A 21,808-nucleotide genomic window follows, 5' to 3' on the forward strand; every position below is an offset into this window, starting at 1 on the left:
CAAGCACCAAGAATCAGAGATAACGGCAATATATACAGTGTTAACGTTGTACTTATAAGAGTTTGTTAAGTAATAGTAATTATTGATTGAAAAAAATACTAGTATAGATTATTGAGTGTGGCCAAGTTAAATGTAGTTAAGTGCTGTGTTTTATTGGTTGGCGGGGTTAGAAGATTACCTTGTAAATCGAGGGACAAAAATCATATGATCATAAATATACAGATTTAAAGTTTTAGTGATAAAATCTAACCATTTAAGCAAGTAATGGATGTTTGATAATTCCAAAGGACTCTTAAATTTACATGAACAATAAACATGCATCATATGAAAAGAATCAAACTACAAACCTTACTTGCTTCCGTTGTCAAAGTCAAACAGAGCGACTATTGTTGACCTCTAACAAGTTTTCGAGTCAAATTAAATTAGCTTTGAGCCAACGGTACACGGAAACGAAGATACAATTAGTAAGAAACTAAGCAAGACTCGACCAGACACGAAAACATATTCGCAAAGGCTGAAAAACCAAAGGCACGGACGCAATAAGAGATTATTAAAGATGGAACACTAGAAACATCGCTAATTTACAGCCACGTCTTAATGTTTGGTTAAAGACATACCGACAACAACAACATTAACGAGTCTACTGTTTCTTCTTTTGCAGACAACATAACCTACAAAAAAAATTAAAATTCCTTATAGATTTTTTTTTTTTTAATTTAAGATACGATCCAACACCTAAATTAACTAAATAAACACTCCTCCTAAGGCCAAACACCAAGGCTATTATGTCTAGGTTGTTTTCTAGATCATTATTATTCTTCAGAACAGAGCTTCTTGCATTGCCTCTGCTTCTGTCTGGGTCTGTGCTTCTCCTCCTTCTCTTTCTTGTCCCTCTTCCTGTCCTCCTTGTGTTTCAGCAGCTTCAGCTTCAGTGAGCGGTTCAGCAGTCTCCTCTGGCGGCACTTCTTCCACCTGTGGCTCAACAACCGTCTCCGTCACTGTTAGTGCTTCCAGATCTTTTATGGCTTGCACCACCGCTTGATTCTCGCTTGTAACTCCATCTTTCAACACCTTCACAATTTCTTTTACTTTCTCTTGCTGAAATCATTTAGATACACCAAAAAACAAATATAAGAAACCAGAATCGAGAACTTGAAGCAATAAACGACTGTTAATTGTCAACTAGACTTACAAAAATATCAAACTTTTTCTTGAGTTCTCCAGAATCTTGTGCCCCAGTCGTGACTGATGTTGCAAACTAGGTTCATGAACCAAAGAATAAAATTGTTAGATAAAAAGTACAACAAATTCAAGTCAGACACTAATGGTTCAATCAAGAAAGTCTTAAACATGGATTAATTCATGAACACGTTAATACTAAAAAAGAAGATACAGAAAACACTAGGTGATGACTTAGAAACCATTAAGCCAGATTAGTTCACACACTAGTTGATATAATTATTCCTAGCTAAAGCGATACATCACCGACTACTTGGTCTTAATTATCCAACCGAAATTTTAAATAAAACTGAGAAACCAGACACGGATAAGCCAAAAGTGAGGGACACGAAAATATAATAAAAACACTAGATACGAGTCAGATTTTGGATACTCGAAAACAGACAATGCTCAAAAGCGGAAAGTGACATTGATTTTAATTCCCCAATGATTGCAACACAAGTATCAACCTTTATCAATCTAAATTGACGGCGGAGCAGTGAACAATCATGCACAGTACACTAACCTCAGATATTGAGATCACAAAATACAGGATTGGGATGTGAAAATTACCTTTCTGGGTCTACCTACAGGACGTCCTCGTCCTCTCTTAGGCTTCATAAGCCTACTGATAACACCACCAATCTTCGGTGGTCGTCCTCGTCCACGCTTCATTCCCGGCGCAACCGCTGCCACATTTTCACCACCTACTGGAGCAACGGTAACGATGCTGCTAGGGTCAACGACTCTCCTAGGCCTTCCTCTACGTCTAGCACCATTAGCAACATACGGATACACAGAAGCAGTAGCAGAAACAGATTTGGGCTTCCTCTGTCTTCCAGCAGCTCTACGACCTGGTGGTCTACCTCTACGTTTCATGATTCCAGCCATAACCGAAGCTTGAACAATTGGCGCAACAGCAGCAGCTCCGTTCTTCCTTGGACGACCGGGTCCTCTCTTAGCCGACTCCGTAACAGGAACCGGAACAGTCACAGGTAATTGGACTTGTTGCAGTTGCCAGATTGGCTGTCCGTTAGACTGGACTTGAATAGGCTGAGCATTGATGGGTTGTTGTTGTTGACCTTCGGGTTTAGGTTTAGGAGGACGACCACGACCTCGTTTCAGAGGCTGAGAAGCAGAGACAGCCATGGGATCGTTGACGGTGCTGTTAGTTGAAGGGAGAATCACAGATCTGGGAACATCGAGACCTTGAGCGGCGGCAGCAGCAGCAACAGCAACACTGGCAGGAGGAGTAGAAGAACTAGCAATTTTGTAAGATTTCTTAACCATAGTAAGAACACCACTGTTCTTCAAAGTCTTGAGATGATGTGTCAACAAAGCAGCATGAGCAGAAGTTAAACCGGGATGACATCTCTCGATGTATCTCGAAATTGCCATCTTGCTTGAACCATCCGGTTCGTTTAACGCCGCAATCGCTGCGCAAATCATCTACACAAAGATGGAAGAAAAATATTAGTAACTGAATTTAGTTATAAAGGAAGAGACTTTAAGATGAAACTCTTACCTCGGAGTAAGGAGGGTGGTTGATGGGATGTGGAGGGACCTGAATCATCGACGGTTGGGGAATTTGCGTTTGCGGCTGCGGTTGGAAGACATGGTTGTTGTTGTTGAAGGGATGATGATTTAGAGCAGGGACGGCGCCGGAGACGAAGTGGTTGGAGGTGGGAAAAGGAGGGAAAGGGGTGAACTGAGGAGGATGATGAGGATCACCAACAGATGGATCCATGGATGCAGATTTTGCACAAGCAAAGAGAACAGTAAAAAAAATGAAAAAAAAAAAAAAAAACAGAGGAGGAAGGTGAGATTTAGATTTAGGGTTTTTTTTCTTTTTTTTTTTCTTTTTTTTTTTTGGTTTTGCTCTGTGAGCTCTTTTGATTTTTGTTTTTGTGAAAATAATAATTTTGTGAGAGAAATAAATAAAGTTAGGTTGGAGAGAGAGAGGCGGAGGAGTAGAGACGAAAGGATGAGAAGAAAGATTACTATTAAATCTAACCGTTGATTTCTTTTTATCGACGGTTTTGACGAGGATCGATGACGTGTCATCTCATTTTTGTTTTTTTATTTTAATTTGTGTTTCTTTACTTTGGTTTTTTTTTTTCTTTTTTTTCATTTTTGCCTCTTACAATTTTTCTAGATGTTCGCTCCAAATGTAATAACAAATCACCAAAATTTTTAAAATGGACCGCCAATTTTTTTTATTTTTTTAAAAGACCTCCTCGCATTCAGTGTAAAACGAAGTATAGCAAACACTGTTGCATTAAGTAACACATCTGTAACAAAATCCATTAAAGAGTGTATGATAAGTAGAGATATGTAATGAGGTTAAATGAGTGTGCCAAAACAAATGCAATTTACTAAGTTCAATGTCGTTTGTTTAGTATTTGAATTTGATACATTTACATTAAATTTAGTTTCAAAATTTATATTTTCTATGAATTTTTTTAAAACATGTATATTTGTGGCCCTTTAACTTAAGTAATAAAATGATACATCAAATATTTTTTTTCATTAAAAAACACAAGACATTAAAACATTTTTTAAATATTAATGAATGATAATTACTTTTGAAATTCATTTTAATTTTGGTTACATTTTAACATAAATATTTGATAAAAATAAATGAACGATGTAAAACAAAAGTAATAAATAAATGTAAATCTCTTATTTAAAAATTTTAACCAGCAAAACTTATTTTAATTAGACTAGTTACATAGATGTACGAGCCAAAACAAATGTAATTAACAAATTTTAAATGCAAATTTTGTATTATATTGTCGTGTTTCGCAAATAAGTGTAATATATTTAAGAGAAATTGTTAAAAATGCCCCTTTTTCAATACCCCTTTTCAAAAATGCCCCTTTTGAGAGTCCATTTTTAAGTGTGCCCTCTTTTAATTTTTAATGACCATTTTACCCTTATTTGAAACAAAATTAGGTCCACAAAATACAAAATATTTTTTGGCAAGAAAAGTGATCCCGCAATTTTTCCGCCAAAACACTTGTAAAAAACCTTTAAAATACCTTGTAAAATTTTCCCGTAAAAATTTTTCCCGCCAAAAAAATTTTCCGCCAAAAATTTTTTTTTGCGGGAAAAGTGATTCCGCAATTTTTTTGGCGAAAATTTTTGGCGGGAAAAATTTACAAGGTATTTAAAGGTTTATGACGTATTTACAAGTGTATTGTAAGGTTTACAGTGTATATTAATAGGTATTACAAGGTACTTATAAAGTTTTATAAGCGAAATTATAACTTGTAAAAAACTTGTAAAACCTTATAAAAAACTTGTAAAATCTTATAGCTTGTAAAACCTTATAAAATAGCTTGTAAAATCTTATAATATCTTATAAATACCTTATAAATACGTTGTAAAACCTTTTAAAATACATTGTAAAACCTTATAAATACCCTGTAAAAAATCTTTAAAATATCTTGTAAATTTTTCCCGCCAGAAATTTTCCCGCCAAAAATTTAATGCCAAAAAAACTACGGAATCACTTTTCCCGTTGAAAAAAAGTTGTTTGGCGGGGAAAATTGGGGGATCACTTTCCCGCCAAAAAATATTTTGTATTTTGTGGACCTAATTTTGTTATATTTTCCTTATATATTTATGATATCTTTTATTAAAAGAAGGGTAATTTAGTCATTTTGTACATAAAAGGGGTATTTTTAAAAATGGACATCCAAAGGGGGCATTTTTGAAAAGGGGTATTAAAAAAGGGGCATTTTTGTGAGTCTCCCAATTTTAAATGCAAATTTTGTATTATATTGTCGTGTTTCGCAAATAAGTGTAATATATTTAAACAGCCTAATTAAAAAATAAATGTAAAAGATAATTTTAAGAAAATTTAATTATGAAAAAGTGAAATTTTAAATACTAATTAAAATATTCAAATATTTTTTTGTCGTTTATCACAAACAATCGTAATTTATTGAAAAGTGTAATTGAAATAATAGATGATGCAAATAAGTTTTAAAATTTTCAAAATATGGAAAAACATGTAATTTGTAAGTATTAAATGTAAATTTTTATTGTTTTGTCGTGTATCGCAAACAAGCGTTATATATTTAAACGGTATAATTAAAGTAACAAATATTGAATAAAAAAAATCAAATATGGAAAAGTGTAAATAGTAAGTATTAAAAGCAAAATTAGAGTGTTGTCGTGTATTGCAAACAAGCGTTATTTATTGTTCACCAAAAAAAAAAACAAGCGTTATTTATTTTAATGGTGTCAATAATTATTAAATAGTGAGCAATATATATTTTAAAATCAAAATATAGAAAAATATAATTAATATATCTATATATACATTTTTGGATGACTTTTAGCAAATAAATCCTGGAGTTGGAATGTATTTACGGATGAATGCCATTGGCATTAATTATTTAAATTTGAAAAATATTAATTAAAGATATTACCAACACGATTTCGAGAATCATAAATTCATATCTTCCTTAATTTTCTGAGTCATTAATGTGATAATCTTTAGGAAATATTTCTCTGTAAAAAAAAAATCCACATTAATGAAGGCATTAAAATCGACACTAACAATTAAATTATTTAGATATTCAATTATTTTAAGATTCTTATATCTTATTTGATATTTTTTTTTAATATCTCATTCTTTAATTACTGCGTTTAGAATTTATTGGTTGTTACCTATTTTTTGGTGAAATTTATTGGTTGTTACTTAATAAGTAATTATGGTGCGTTTATTTTAGTTAATATCTAATTTAAAGGATTTGTTTTCTTTTATTATTAATAAACGAATAACATGTATAGAAATAAAAGATTTTTCTTGCGACTCCATAATAAAAATATTAAACTCTTATTTTCTATATTTCTTACACATAATATCCTCTTATTCAATAACAAAAAATATATATTGCATATTTTTAAAAATATTTATAATATTTAAATTATATAAAAAGTTTGTAATATTAATATTATTTCAACTCTATACAAATTTAATATATATGTATATATATCTTATGGGAACCATTTAAAAGAAATTTTTAAATTGACTTGAATTATATAGCTTTTAAATAAAAGTATTATTAAAAAGAAAAATAACTAAATGATGTTTAATTTCACGGGACGGGTAATATGATGGGACGGGTTTGGGTTGATATTTATAAAAGATAGTATACCACGGGTGAAATCCTAAAATTAACAATCAAAATAATCTATCAAACAAATTACATTTTGATTTTTTTTAAAAAATATAGCCCCGCGGTGTACCGCGGGTTAAAATCTAGTGTTAAAGATATTTTGTATTGTTTTGTCGCGTATCCCAAACAAACTTGTAATCTATTTAAACAATATAAGTAAAGTAATAATTGGTGAAAAATAATTTTAATAAATTCAAATATAGAAAAGTATAATTAGTAACTGTTATATGCAACATTATGATTGTGTTTTCATGTATCTCAAACAAGTGTAATTTATTTAAATAGTGAAAATAAATAATAAATGTTGCACAATAATTTTAAGAAATTCAATATGTAAAAAGTGTAATTATTTTGTGTTAAATACAAAATTTTATTTTTTCGTGCTACGCAAACAATCGTAATCTATTTAAACGGTCTAATTAAAATGATAAGTATTAAACGATAATTTTAAGAAACTAGTAAATATGAAAATACTAATAATTAGATGTTTGAGCTAAAAACACAAATATTAAGAAATAATGTGTTTTCTCATTAATAAAAATTGAACAAAACTGAATAAATAGTGTACAATTTAGATATAAACTTTCAAATTTATATAAATTATGCATTAAACAAGAAACAACCTAATAAAATAGAACAAAAAAAAAAGTTTAAAGCATCCTATATATTGGGACAAATGAAGTACTATTGTTTAATTAATATTATTGCGTATTATATGTGTGAGTTATGTCTTTGAGTTTAGGCGAAAAGAAGTATGGTAGGAATGGATCATAAGGCATAAGGCATAGAGATACGCTAGAGCGCGACTCTAAAAACCTATCAAAGAAGACCGCACAATTCGAAGTTCAATCATGGAGTAATTATATGTGAATTATTGTATTTAATTTTTTTAAAAACTGTTTTGGTTGAATTTGACACAAAAAGGAACACAATATCAAATTAATTAGCAAGTTATCGATATTTAGTGATATTGGCATCAAAAATATTTTTTCTAATTTAGATGAAAACTAAAAGTAAGGGAAACTAAAAGTTGAATAAGCAGGATTGGGAAATAATCAAGATTTTCAAAACATGTAAGGAAAAATATCACTGCCAATATACAAAAAAAAATTCTACCTTTTTGCAATTCTTCCTATAAAAATATTTGTGTCTACTGTCAAATCTATTGAGCAATTTTCTTGTATAACTATTTTGGTTTATGTCTTTTAATTTACGTGTACTAAATTATTTATAATTAATAAAAGACAAAATGAATGTTGAATAATACAACCACTGGCTGATCTAGGATATAATTCTACCGGAGACAGACTATATTAACCTATAATAAGGTGAGCTTGATTGTGGATTCAAAGGGGTAGAGGGAGAGATTTCAGTATTTCACCATTAATTTGAATTAGCAAATGTCAAGTAAAATCCGTGGGACTATAAAAGAATTGATAAATCTATGGGGGAACAAGTGTCACACCTATCTCCTTCGTAGAGTCATCAACCCTTCATAATCATACATCACGGTACCCAAAAAGGATCCAACAAGAAAATTGTTCTTATATTAATGAAACATTCGTGTTGGGCCCCCAAATTTTTAACGAGTAATATGTATAGATTTTGGGGTCCCCAAACAATAAAAAAAAAAATTTATATATAGATTATGAGACCCCCAAACCGTAATTGTTTGTGGCCCCATAACTCGTAGGGCTGGCCCTGAATACATTACGAATTTATAAACAGAGAGTACTGTACGTTTATGCTTATGCAAACTCCAAATATCACCTGAGTCGTGTCGTTTTCATACAACAATTTATGTATGCTCATCTTTTAATACTAATATACATGCTTCTGTTGTGTTGTGTGCATGCGTGTGCTCGAATACTTTCAAGCAATGGTCAAACAAAGTGCGGCTGATAAAAGACGATCACCAAGTAAGCAGCAAATGACTACAATATAACTATGTGGACAATATGTTTATTGTATATCAAAATGGCAAAATCTATAGAATATCAATATGCTATTGTTCACAAATTTACGTACTTTGTTTTCTTAGAGTACTTGGATAACCAAATAAAGCAATAAAAAGTAACGGTACCACTGGAAAATCGTTGATTGGGTTGGTTTATACAAGAAGAAATTAAACAAACAAAAGATTATGATAATTTTTTGTCAGTTGTCAATGACCACATTTCCAAATGTTTAACGGGCCGGATTATCAAAATCGTTTCCACGTTTTCAAACGCTTCGCTTCCACGTACCCGCTTCTGATTCCATGCAATCTAGGCGCATAATCAAAGACCTTTTTTTATTTTATATTTATCTCGAATTTGAAATGAATTGTTTATGTTTTTGGTTATTTGGTTGGGTCCTCTCGAGTCACAGACGAACGGAGACGTGCATTAGAAGAGTTACATAGCAGACATTTGCTGGCATCTTTACAATTATCTAAAACATAACCTTCTTTTATTATTAGGCCATTGGCCCCACCCACCACCACCATTACCACCATTGTTTATTTTCTTTTTCTCAAACACGCTTTTTGAATTTTAATATTACACAGTCCTTATCAAAAATAGTTACACGATTTGTTATTTTTGTTAGCCTAATTTCTCCTAATATGGTTATGTCACGGACGCAAGTTATAATAATCAATAAATTCAATCGACGGTGTAAATTAATAATGAAAACGACGAGAGGGAAATAAAGCAATGTGAATAATTAAAAAAAGCAAATGGAAATAGTCAAACATGCCCTTTATTAAGAAAAAGAGATGCACACGCTTCACGTGAGTCGCACGTGCCAAAACACTTTCACCTTCTTCTTCTTCTTCTATCTTCCGCATCCTTCGGACAAGAGAACCAAACAGCCCAAAAAAACAACAAATAATGGAGAGTCGAATTAGAAAGAGAGAAGCACGCCATACCTGAGAGATTCGTGCGTCGACGACGTGAAAAACATTATTGTTTACTAATAATAATTATTATTGTGAAACGATGATAATTATTATTTGTTAAATTAAAATTAGTTTAAAAGTGGTGGTGGAGGTGTTTGATGGGTGCTAGTCACAGCACCAACGTTAATAATCATCCTCATTCTCGGAATCCTTCTAATCATCCTCTGACCAACAACACCAACACCAACAGCTCTCGTCACTCTGCTTCCACAAGTGATCGCTTATCTGTCAGCAATTTACGGTCTCAGCTCACAACTATCTACAGAAATCAGGAAGAAGAAGAAGAAGAAGAAGAAGAGGAAGAAGAAGAAGGAAAAGAGAAAAGAGCAGAAGAAGAAGCGAAAAGTTTCGGACTTGTTAGAGATTTTGATTTGTCTGGTTTGAACTGCATTAGGGTTCCTCCTAGAAGGAATTACATTCTTATGGATCCTCATAAAAAGGTTCGTTTTTTCTTTATGTAAACCTTTTGGGTATTGCTTGCTCCCATTGGATCTGTTGTTTCATTTATCTGTTTGATTTCTCCAGATTCAGAATTGATTCTGGACCTCCTAGGTTTTGTTGCTTTTCGTGATTATGAGTTTCCGGTTTAATTTCTCCAACTACATTGGAAGGAACTGTAGCAAATCATTGTTTAATTACTGGGTTTTAGTTATTAGATTGAAAAGGTCAACACTTTTTGGGATTCTTTATCCAATTTTCCATTTGCTTGGGAAATGGTGGAAAATGCAAGCCATCTCTGATCATTTGGATCTTGTTATGAATTGGCTTATGGAATTCTCCAATGTATGATCAATCAATAGTCTTAGATGTCAATATTTTTATCTTGTGAAAAAAGAAGAACCTACATTGTGGATTTGGTTGCTTCATGGTTTTGCTTTTTTGGCCTCGGCTTTGAATTGGCTTTTGATACCCTCTGGAATGACCTGAATCTGTGGCACCTTATATATGTGATCTGAAGAATTTGGAGAAGTAGTATAAATGCTTTATTGTTCATTTTAGTTTCTTCTTGATTATGTTTCCTTACCTTATTTATGTCTTGTAAGCTACATATGATCTGTAGAATTTGAGAACTAGGCATAATTCTTTATTCTTCTCAGTTTTTCGTTTTTCCAATCTAAATTCTGATTAAGAATTTTATGCTGTCATGTTTGTACAATCACAGGTTGCACTGGAGACTGAGTTCTTTACAGAGTACGGTGAAGCTAGCCGATACCAAATCCAAGAAGTTATAGGGAAAGGAAGTTACGGGGTTGTGGCATCTGCAATTGACACACATTCAGGCGAAAAGGTTGCCATTAAGAAAATCAATGATGTGTTTGAGCACGTCTCTGATGCAACGCGGATTCTAAGAGAGATCAAGCTTCTCAGGTTGCTCCGCCATCCTGATATAGTGGAGATAAAGCATGTCATGCTTCCTCCTTCACGCCGTGAGTTCAGAGACATTTATGTTGTTTTCGAGCTGATGGAATCAGATCTTCACCAAGTTATCAAGGCGAACGATGATCTTACACCTGAGCATTACCAGTTTTTCCTCTACCAGCTTCTTCGTGGTCTGAAGTTTATACACACAGGTGAGTGCCTTGGCTCGAGAAATTCGTGTTTCCGTTGTTCCCTTTTTTTTTCTGTTTACTGCTTTTCAACTAAACCTGAAGGAATCCTTTTTTCTTTGTTGCAGCTAATGTGTTTCATCGTGATTTGAAGCCTAAAAATATTCTAGCTAACTCTGATTGCAAGTTGAAGATTTGCGACTTTGGGCTTGCTCGAGTGTCCTTTAATGATGCACCTTCGGCTATATTCTGGACTGTATGCTACAGACTGAAATCATACATTTCCTATTTATATCGTCTAATGCATTAAATGTTGTGATCAAATGGTTTTCGCTTCTTTGCAGGACTATGTTGCTACAAGATGGTACCGTGCACCAGAACTTTGTGGCTCTTTCTTCTCCAAAGTAAAATTTAATTCTCTATTTTATTTTTGCAAAAATTGTCTGTTTCACATGTTATAAAAATTGTCTTTATTCTTTCTTTGCTGCAGTATACTCCTGCCATTGATATATGGAGCATAGGATGCATATTTGCAGAAATGCTTACTGGGAAGCCATTGTTTCCTGGGAAGAATGTGGTGCACCAATTGGATATTATGACTGATTTGCTTGGTACTCCTCCTCCCGAAGCTATTTCAAGGGTTAGTTGGTAGAGTTCATCTATTTCTGTTTGCTACAATTTGGCTGCTAGAGTTTCTTTGATGTCTTATGACTTATGAGTTAAAAGTTTTATAAACCATGACTATTTGCTTACTAGTACTTTCCGGCCACGGTTTTTGGGCAAGTAGTATAGGCTAGCTTGGGTTTCATATTAATTGGTAGGAAGCTCACGTAGGTATGTGGCCCACAGAAATATGAGAATACTAGTGTTATAACATTACTAGACCAGGATTAAGTGTATCAGTTTTCTATTTCCTGTAATGATGATCATTGTTTTGTTTTATTGCAGATTCGTAATGAAAAGGCGAGGAGATATCTCGGCAATATGAGAAGAAAACCACCAGTTCCATTTACTCATAAATTTCCTCATGTAGACCCGTTGGCCCTTCGCTTACTGCACCGTCTTCTTGCATTTGATCCCAAAGACCGTCCCACAGCTGAAGAGGTAAAGCTCCTCTATATTTGTTTTTTCTAGCGTTTTCACTTCAGAGTTTCAGAGCAGTTTCAGTCACTCTTAGAAAAGGAAACATTATATATGCATGTATGTGTGCGTGTATACAGGCACTGGCAGATCCTTACTTCTATGGTCTGGCGAATGTTGATCGGGAACCATCTACGCAACCGATTCCAAAACTCGAGTTTGAGTTTGAAAGAAGGAAGATAACAAAGGAAGATGTGAGAGAATTGATCTACAGAGAGGTACACTAATCTCGTACTGTTTTTGCTTCACTAATCTCGTATTGTTAAGCTCTGAACAATGGCAAAATATATCTTCTTCCTTTTTCGCATGTCCATCGGTTAATCGTAATCCTTACAAAACTTAAATGTGAAACAATGCAGATATTAGAGTATCATCCTCAGATGCTGCAAGAATATCTTCGAGGTGGAGAACAGACTAGCTTCATGTACCCAAGGTAAATAAAAACATTGAGAATCCGTATTCAAAATTTACAAATAATAATGAGAAGTAAGATAAAGATTTTGTAATCTAAATGAAAATGCAGTGGTGTTGATCGCTTTAAGAGACAATTTGCTCATCTTGAGGAAAATTACGGTAAGGGTGAGAGAGGCTCACCTCTTCAACGGCAACACGCTTCTTTGCCTAGGTATACAATTTCTTTTGTTGGTTTGTCAGTAAAACTGATTTGAAAGTCATCAGATTTCCCCGATTCTTTTAAAGCTTGCATCATCTCATTCCGTTGTGTTGTGTTGGAACCTGTTCTGTTTCAGGGAGAGAGTCCCTGCTCCTAAGAAAGAGAATGGATCACATAATCATGATATCGAGAACAGATCCACAGCGTCTTTAGCCACGACCCTCGAAAGCCCTCCAACGTCACAACACGAGGGTTCAGACTACAGGAATGGAGTGAGCCAGACGGGTTACAATGCTCGCAGCTTGCTGAAAAGTGCCAGCATCAGTGCATCTAAATGCATTGGCGTGAAACAAAGAAACAAGTCCGAGGTAAAAAAAATCATGTAGCATTAGATAAGATGTATATATCGTACAAGTTTGTCTACACTTGTTCTTCACATTCTTGACTTTTGCAGCACGGGGAATCGAACAATGATACGGTTGATGCTTTGTCTCAAAAGGTTGCGGCTCTCCACACTTGATTCAGAGATTGGGGATTGGAACTTGTTGCTAACAGTAGACGGCTGATTCTACAGTTCTTATACACATCTCTCACAGAGAAGAAGAAGAAGTGGTATGATCTTGATAGATACTGAGAGACATGAGCTATGAACAAAACAACTTAACCTTCATTGGTCTCTTCAATTTGTCCATCAATTCGAGTTGTATTAAAAAAATGTTAGGAGAATAATTTAAGAAAAATTGTGGAAATACCCCCAGACGTTTGACTTTACTACACGTTAACCCCTGGATTTATGTCTGACAAATATTTTACCTTATCAGGCGATAAGTAGAAGTTTGTGTGTTAAATACATCATCTTGATTCTTGACCAATATGTGCCTAAGCCTAACTATATATTTTATGTTTGTATGATGATCTCTTCATCCTCAAAGGATATAGAATCATTTTGATTTTTACTGCTGTTCTTCTTTTTGGTCGTCCAACTTTGCTTTTTCTTTGTTCTCTTTTGGTTTGCTAATCGCTTTAGAGCTGGTGAAAATGCTGTTACTAGCTGTTAATATCATAAATAACTTAAAATGATCAACTTTAAAGTAGTCCACAAATATACAATAATGTTGTAGATTTCAGTTTCTTCTTTTACTCTATAGTATCCAAAGTGACTGAATAAGTTTATTTTTGATATGAAATTTGAACACAGTGAGTATATTATTAATTTACCATTTGTAACTCTATTGTAAAATAATCTCTTGTCATTGTGATGTAAGTTGAATCCATCTTGTAATGGCATTCCCGAAAAAGGGTTTGGAATGTTATAGTTTAAGCAGCTTTCACTACTACAAACCATTCGCATGCCTGACATTACCTTTTTAACATGGAGCTCCACATAATTCTTTCTTTTTTTCCTTTTTACTATCAACCAATAGTGTTTTGATATAAAAGTGAAATTTCATGAACATGTACTATTAATCCCGAGATAAATCCTAGTGTTTTTGTTGTCGTGGTCGTCATTCGTCCAACTAGTTCTTGCTTCAACAAAATAAGATAAAAAAAAACAAAACCAAAGCTAGAAATTAAAGGACTAAAAAACACTTGGAACAGAGACAGAAGTTAGAGTTCTTTTTCTTTTGAGATAGCTAAGGGTAGTAGACTTTCTTCTTTTCATGGAAGTAAGAGTAAAGTTTTTATACAAATCAAAAGTTTATGAAAAATGACGAAACAGCTAACCATAAACATAATAAAACTAAACTGACCACTTTTTTTTCATAGTGATTGAAAAATTGCATGGTCTTTTGTTTTCCATGATATTTAATTTGCGAAAAATTACTTGCATTTTGTTTTGTAAACTAACGACAAAGTATATCTGCATTACGAGACAAACACATGCTATTTTTATATAACTTTGTAGTTTGTTTATAAAATCAGACCTCTGCTAATTTTATTGTTTATAACATACAGATTACATATCAAATCTAATCTAAGTTACTAAGTAAGTGAGCGTTTTAAATAAAAAATAAAAGTACTCAAGTATGATAAGTTAAATTAAACGAAACGAATCCTTCCATAATCGTCCCGTGATTCACAAATATCAAAAATTTAACTCATTAAAAAGTTTCATAAACTAGTTTGCAAGCAGTGATTACTATTAAAAAGTTTTTTCTGTTATAATCCCACACATTGAAAGATAGTGGATTCGATTGGTAACCAAAAGCTGTACAAGTTTTTTAGCTGTTAGTTTTATCGGAATAGTGCAAAGCTGTATGAAAGAGCTGTACGAGAAAGTTATAAAAAAAAAAGCTGAGAGTAAAACTTTTAGTAACGCTTTTGATAAAGTTTTTGTGATAGGTAAAAATAAAAGCTATACAACTTGTAATACTTTTATTCTGTTCACCAATCAAACCCAGTATTAACGAAGCATAAGAAATGTTTTGGAATTTTAAGAATGTTTGATCAATTTTTTTTCCAAGTGAAATTTAAATTACTAAACCAATAAAAAAACTGACTAGTATTAAATTGATACAATATATATCAAGATCCCATTTGTGATATATATTTTATTACACATCTCTTCCAGTCTTTCACTCTTTGTCCCTCTCTCTTTCTCTACTACTCTTGTCTCCTTTGTTCCGGCGATGTTCCAACACGCGCCTTCTTCCATTTCCCTCATCGTCTTCTTCTTCACCATTCTATCACCCGTTTCACCAAACCAAGAACCGGTCACAGTCCAGCCATTCCGGGTCAAATCATCCCCACCCGCAACCATTCCCGCTTTCCCGGAGCAATCCGATTTCTTCGGCTGTCCACTTGATTTACCAGAAGACCTCTTCCACGGCATCAAATCAGCTTGTAGCGGTAAAAAGCTCCACAAAGGACGATGTTGCCCCGTACTAGGCGCGTGGCTCTACTCTGCTTACTCAACCACAGCTCTGAGCCGTTCGATTTCCGCCGCCGCCAGAAACGCATCCTCCTCCTCCGCCGCGATAACGACGCCTGAAGAAGATATGCCTTTGCTTCCTGATGACTCTGAGACTTGCGTTGACGGATTGGGGAAATCGCTGAGACAGAGAGGGATTGAGCTCACGAGACCGAACGAGACGTGCGACGTCGTTTACTGCTACTGTGGAATCAGATTGCATCCGTTGAGCTGTTCCGAGGCTTTTAGAGTGAACGAAGAAGGGAGACTCGTTGGAGACGAGAGGGTTGATAGATTAGAGACTGATTGTTTAAGTGGAAGCCACAACAATGCTGATAGATTCTCACCTCTACTTGGTTGCAACAAGTGCTTGAACAGTCTCTATAAGGTAATGTCTCTAACTTTGCTGCAATATTTACCTTTCCGGTAGAATTTGGTGATGGGTTCTTATAGGATTCACTGTTAGAAGTGACAATGGAATTAGTAAAATGTATGTGCAAATCTAGTAACTTTAGAGAATCTATTGATACCTTAGTGTGTTGTTGGTTTGATTGACTAATTAAGACAATTTTTGAATGAGTAATGAGGAATAGATGGACTAGTTATAGTAGTTAACTAGATATGTTAGGTTTAGTCCAAAGGTAAGAACTTTTCTTGACCCTTTAATGATCTTTGGTGTTTAAACATTAGGGTTTTACTATATGAGTGAGTGAAGATTGAGGAAGATTTAGAATTATGTAGTCTAGGATTCTTTCTGATCTATCCATCATATGGCGAATTGGGAAAAGTTTTGTTCTTTAGCTTTTTGTTCTTTTTCTATCTGACAGTCTGACACACATATACGCGCTTAAATAGTTCGTCATCTTCACGCGTCATTTTGTCTTCCATCATATGATTTCATTCTTCTGCATCTTAATCACCAACCCACCATAACCAAAAGCTTAGCCACTAGTTTCCACCTTTCTACTTTCTAAAAATCCTCAATCATTACTTTAGTTAACAACAACAAAGCCTAATCGAAACAAACACTTATGCTTCATTTTGCAGCTAAACCCAAAGAAAACTTCAGGGACAAGAAACCCATCAAAGGAAGACCGAAACAGAACAGCGAAGATGCATAACAAAGACTGTGTCCTCATGGGTCTTACTTGGCTTCTCGCTAAGAACCGTACTGCTTACTTTCCAACTGTAACTTCCGTCCTCCGAGCCGTCATGCTCAACCATGATGGCGTGCCACGTTCATGTGCTCTCGGCAGCGACGGCATGCCCTTAGCCGTCGACTCTTCGGAATTCTCCAACGGTTCGCCAACTTCACTTCAGTATTGGCACCACTTTTTACTATACAGCGTCATCACATTAGTCCTACTGTGACGTGGCACACCGTGGTTGGATTTGATTGTGATGTGGAGCACGTGGCATGACGTGATTGGTTGAGAGAAGTGAAATTCAGATAGAGAGAAAGAGAGAGGTCTTGGTTCTGTCTTTGTAAATTAGTTTTTTGTTGTCGTTGTTGTAGTAGCCATGTTCTTTAACATTATTACATCAAAAAAAAAAAATCGTATTGTTTTTTTGTCAATTAAATTTTCAAAATCACAATTTCGAATTTTCAACAATATTTTCGGTCATATCAAATTATATGAGCGCAATCAATCAAAACTGTATCAATTTGTTGGAGAAGAAGAATAATAGTCAGAGAAATGCATGTGAGTAATGGGGACGAGGTGGTGTGGCTGGTTTGAGAGAGACAGAGAGAATTGTGACAGCTTTGTTCTTATGTTTCCTTATCTTCTCTCTAACCACGGAAGCTACTATAACAATAATACATTCATGATTCATCGATATATTATATATTTTACATGAACTGATAATGCGACCAAGAGATGTATAAAAGCCCCACGACTGACACTTTATTTTCTCATATTATTTCATTCAATAATCGAATGCTTCCATTCGTTAGATTTTCCTTTGAGAAATATTACCAAAAAAGATATTTCATAACATTTGTGGTGGTGTTAGATAGGGCTTGATTGGTTCTCCCGCTAGCACCCTCCTAGCGGTTGCTAGCGGTCGGTTGCGGTTGTTAGCGGTTGGTACTAATCATAGAAACCGCTCCGTACCGCTTCAAACCGCTCGAAATCGCTGAATTTCAAAAGCTCCTTCCTGCAAGCGTTTGCGGTTGCGGGCGGTAGCGTTTGGATTTAAAAAAAAAAAGAAAAATCAAACGTTTACTTATAATTATTATAAAATATATTAATCTTATATATATCTTTCATCTTTGTAGCACGTTCTCATCAGAAACCCTAATCAATATTCTAAAACCTTATTTTCTCAATGTCTTCCACCCAAACTGATGAAAATCAATTTGAATATTTTTTTCTTTCATTATATATTGCTTTTCTTTTTGATTGAATATATGTTTCGATTTGTTTTCTCGAATAGAAAATTACTTGCTTTTTGATTGAATTCAACGTTATTTACAGTTTGTCCCATTACTTGATACAATTTTTGGTGTTAACGACCCAACATAAAGTACTATCTTATTATAAAATTTTTTTATTTTTGAATAATTATTTAGTACTTTATTTATGGTTTTAATTATTAAGCATGTTCAATTTTTCTAATATTATCATAATAATATATTGGTGTTTTTATTTCTTTTTTTTGTAATATTTTTTATTTTTTTAGTCATTTTTTATTTAACTGCTACCGCACCCGCTGGTTTACCAGTCATAAAACTTCCGCAAACGCATCCATTTTCAAACGCTAAACCAGTCGTTCAAAACGCTTGGTAACGCTTGAAACCGCAACCGTCCACTTCCGCAAACTTCCGCAACCGCAACCGCAACCGCTGCGTTTAAACGAGTCAGACCCATAGACGTTCACTAATGCCGCCAATCAACTGCTAGCGATTCATTGACTTGGCATTATTGCATAATATAGTTGGCCTGGCTTAAAAACTAACTGGCCCATGGGCCGCACATATACCTCTTTTACAAAAATATAACACCCATTAGTGTCAATCTAAATGAGTAAATGGTAAAAACATGAGAGGAATTGATAGGAGATGAATGGAAATGAAGATGATAGACAAATAATTTTGTTCCACTCATATCAAATAACAGTATAAGAACAATTTCTGAATAATTTTTAAAAATTGTTCAAGGTATTGCCAACAAAAATCAATGTAATTTTAATATTTTTCATTCATATTACTCTACATGTAATATGGTTATTTTGTGTCTAATAAACAAAAAGATTAGCACAAATTATTAAACGGGAAAATTGGAAATAAAGGATATCTACTTAAAAATTTGTCCATATACACTTTTTTTGTGAGATTATCAGTTTGGACGATTTTACCCCTACACCATAATTTAAATGTTTTTTTAAAAAATAATCATAAAAACATGTAGATATACAAGAGTAGAAGTGATTTGAAGTGGAATTTTTTTGATTTGGTTTAAAAAAAGTTGATTTTTTGATAGATAAAGTTTCATCTAATTTTGGTAGAACACGTTTTCTAGAGTTCTGCGAAACTCAAAATGTGTATTCTGCATTTTTGTACATGTTCTACGTATTTCAGATAAGATTTCTGTTCTGAGAATTTTAGAAATCCTAAAATCATAAATCTAAAATATTTAGAACATGCATTCTACGTTTTTCTCTATGTTCTAAATATTTTAGAATAGACGTTCTAATAATTTCTACATCTTCTGCCATCGTTAGAAATTGTAATCTGAGTTTAGAATGTATATTCTACGGTATTGCAGATTTCGATTTCTGTAATTTTTAGAATGCTCTAAATATAGAAAGTAAATCTTTAGAAAAGAAAACAAAATATTTTTTTTAGATTACGATTTAAATGAATATTTATTGTTTAGATTACGATCTAAAAGATGTAGAAGTTGTTGTCTACAGTTTTTAGACTAAGATTAAAACCTAAAACGTTTTCTAAACCCTAAAAAGCTACACGGCTTAATACTACACGTCTTAGTCCACCACTTTTGATTTTATTCTAATAATTTTCGTTTTGCTGTTTTGAGTATAACATTCACTTAAACTTATATTTTTGTTTTTTGTGTTTTGATTTATAGATTTAGTATTAGTTAAGTCCGTGGTTTAGTTTTGAACTATGGATTCAATTCTACTTATGATCATTTTTTGTTATTGAGTTCGTCTCTAATGTTTGTGTTCATAATCAAGTTTGTAATGGATCAAATTATACATGAGTAGAACACGTATAAAACAGATAAGCACAAGAAGTAGTGGAGAACAAAAAATCATCTTGCTCGAGCTAAAAGGAGATATTAGAGACGAACTCAAGAAACTTACTTTCATAAAATGCCTAAATAATTAGGAACAAAAAACAAAGGTCATACAAACTACATGTCGCAAGACTAGTACATAATCTGTTTGCACGATAAAAAAAACCATAATGCTAATTAATCTCAATCAATTTCAAGGATATCAGACAATTGATGTGGAGGTTTATAGTTCTCCATTCGCTCAATTAAGATAGGATCATGAGCAGCCTCCCAAAGGTCTACATCAATCTTCATGCGCGCCTCTTTGATGTTCCTATCGTTTATCAAATCCATGCTTAGATTAAGCATATGACACTCAATGTGGCAAAGCATCTTTGATTTTCCTAAGTATCGATAATCTGCAGCTGTTGTTAATTTTCTCAACTTCAGGCTCTTTACCATGTCCGAAAAGGCGCTTGGGAAACTCCTTAGTAGTGGCTGCACATAAAAAACAAACATATGTAAATAAAACCATTCACAGTGATGACTAATTATAGTGCATAGTTGCAGTTAGCAAACAAAAATTAGTATGTTAAAGAACCTGTTGTCTTACTTTTTTTTTGGTAGGAGAACCTGATGTCTTACTCGTGCTTCCTAGATTGTTTTCCATTGATAACCTTTGATGTAATATAGATCCAAAACCTGAAAATAGAGAACAAACTAGCTTTATCAAATATTGAAAGTTATTAAGAGACAAAACACTTGATATTAAAATAAACCTAAGAGCTTCACAATGTCAAAATTTAAGAGCTGAGAGTTTAAAATCAAATATCTAAACAGCTCAAGAAGGATCACAAAAGAATTCTAATTTCATAAACTTAAGAGCTGAGAGTTTAAAATCAAATATCTAAAAAGCTCAAGAAGGATCAATGAATTCCAACACAAACACATATACATTAACATGAATCAAAGAGATAGAAGACTTAATCAATCTACATGCAATTGAAATATTTCCAATGACGATATGTGGATGGCTTTAGCTAAAAAGATTTACAATTGACTTAGATGTAGAAGATTTACAAGAGACAAAACCTATAACTAATAAAAAAAACAAGACACGTACTTGAGCTACTCACGACACACACACACACACAAATAGTGGACTAAATAAATCAAAAAGAGAACAAAAAGATCACTTCGATTGTAATTTGGAATCAAAGAGCGAAAGACTTATTCAATCTACATTCAATTTAAATTTGGAATTTTAAAACTCACCAAATTGAAACCTTTAATCGAGTTTCACGAATTCAAAGTTACTAACAACTCTACATGCAAATTGAAATTGTGACTTGCAACTAAATCGAGAGAACAAAAAGATTCACATCGATCTACAAGTCTCAAATCTAATTTTTGTTTATATGAACGCAAATTTCTAAACGAGTAACAAAAATTGTGACTTGAGATGAGAAAAAGACATAATTTCAATCACAAAAAAAGAGTAGAACAACGTACCTATTGATTCAGTCTTCAATCGTCGCCCAGATGAACACCGGAGGACCAACAATGCCGGAAAACACGCAGTCGGTGGAGATACGGCGGTGGGCTCGTTTGAGAGAGACTAGGGTCCTTTTTGTTTTACCTCGACATGTTCATCTACGACAGGGAAAAAAAAACAGTTAATTAGGTCTAGGTGATTGAGAGACTCTTTCTCAAGTGGAAAGTTTAGATTTCTATTTAATTTTAGTAAATACATTACATAGTTTTATTTTTAAAATCAATTTTTATTAATTTTGAGAGAAAATGAGGGTAAAATTGGGTTTTTTATTTTTAAAAAACCTATTTGACCAATCTACAAGAAGAAGGGATATATGAACAAATTTTTAAGTAGATATCCTTTATTTCCAATTTTCTCATATTAAACTACACTTTACATTTTTTTTTTGTTTATTAATCCGTTTGTGCCAGAGAAGTGATGTTGCAACAATGATTATTACTACATTAT

The 21,808-nt window shown here is 33.4% G+C and overlaps 3 protein-coding genes and 1 long non-coding RNA gene across 4 annotated transcripts; 2 read left to right on the forward strand and 2 right to left on the reverse strand.

The window, feature by feature from the left end:
- Positions 1-540: 540 nt before the first annotated feature.
- On the reverse strand, positions 541-3,059 carry LOC9321304. Its single transcript, XM_021030816.1, has 4 exons — positions 2,744-3,059; positions 1,792-2,667; positions 1,193-1,258; positions 541-1,098 (listed from the first exon to the last, which is right to left on the reverse strand). Exons 1-4 carry the CDS (start codon positions 2,963-2,965, stop codon positions 820-822), a joined length of 1,443 nt encoding a protein of 480 aa, XP_020886475.1. The 5' UTR covers positions 2,966-3,059; the 3' UTR covers positions 541-819.
- A 6,161-nt stretch (positions 3,060-9,220) lies between these two features.
- On the forward strand, positions 9,221-13,523 carry LOC9319169 (mitogen-activated protein kinase 9). Its single transcript, XM_002883057.2, has 11 exons — positions 9,221-9,791; positions 10,514-10,922; positions 11,027-11,154; positions 11,243-11,302; positions 11,389-11,538; positions 11,847-12,002; positions 12,119-12,256; positions 12,398-12,471; positions 12,562-12,663; positions 12,788-13,019; positions 13,106-13,523. The coding sequence occupies exons 1-11, from the start codon at positions 9,450-9,452 to the stop codon at positions 13,169-13,171; spliced, it is 1,857 nt and encodes a 618-aa protein (XP_002883103.2). The 5' UTR covers positions 9,221-9,449; the 3' UTR covers positions 13,172-13,523.
- Positions 13,524-15,192: 1,669 nt separating this feature from the next.
- On the forward strand, positions 15,193-17,143 carry LOC9319170 (uncharacterized GPI-anchored protein At4g28100). Its single transcript, XM_002883058.2, has 2 exons — positions 15,193-15,950; positions 16,610-17,143. Exons 1-2 carry the CDS (start codon positions 15,282-15,284, stop codon positions 16,931-16,933), a joined length of 993 nt encoding a protein of 330 aa, XP_002883104.1. The 5' UTR covers positions 15,193-15,281; the 3' UTR covers positions 16,934-17,143.
- Positions 17,144-19,788: 2,645 nt separating this feature from the next.
- LOC110230366 lies at positions 19,789-21,491 on the reverse strand. The gene is made up of 3 exons (XR_002333467.1): positions 21,319-21,491; positions 20,440-20,508; positions 19,789-20,304 (listed from the first exon to the last, which is right to left on the reverse strand). It is a non-coding gene; the product is annotated as an uncharacterized LOC110230366 (long non-coding RNA).
- Between the last annotated feature and the right edge of the window lie 317 nt (positions 21,492-21,808).

The sequence above is a fragment of the Arabidopsis lyrata genome, assembly GCF_000004255.2.
Source record: "Arabidopsis lyrata subsp. lyrata unplaced genomic scaffold ARALYscaffold_3, whole genome shotgun sequence".
Lineage (NCBI taxonomy): Eukaryota > Viridiplantae > Streptophyta > Magnoliopsida > Brassicales > Brassicaceae > Arabidopsis > Arabidopsis lyrata.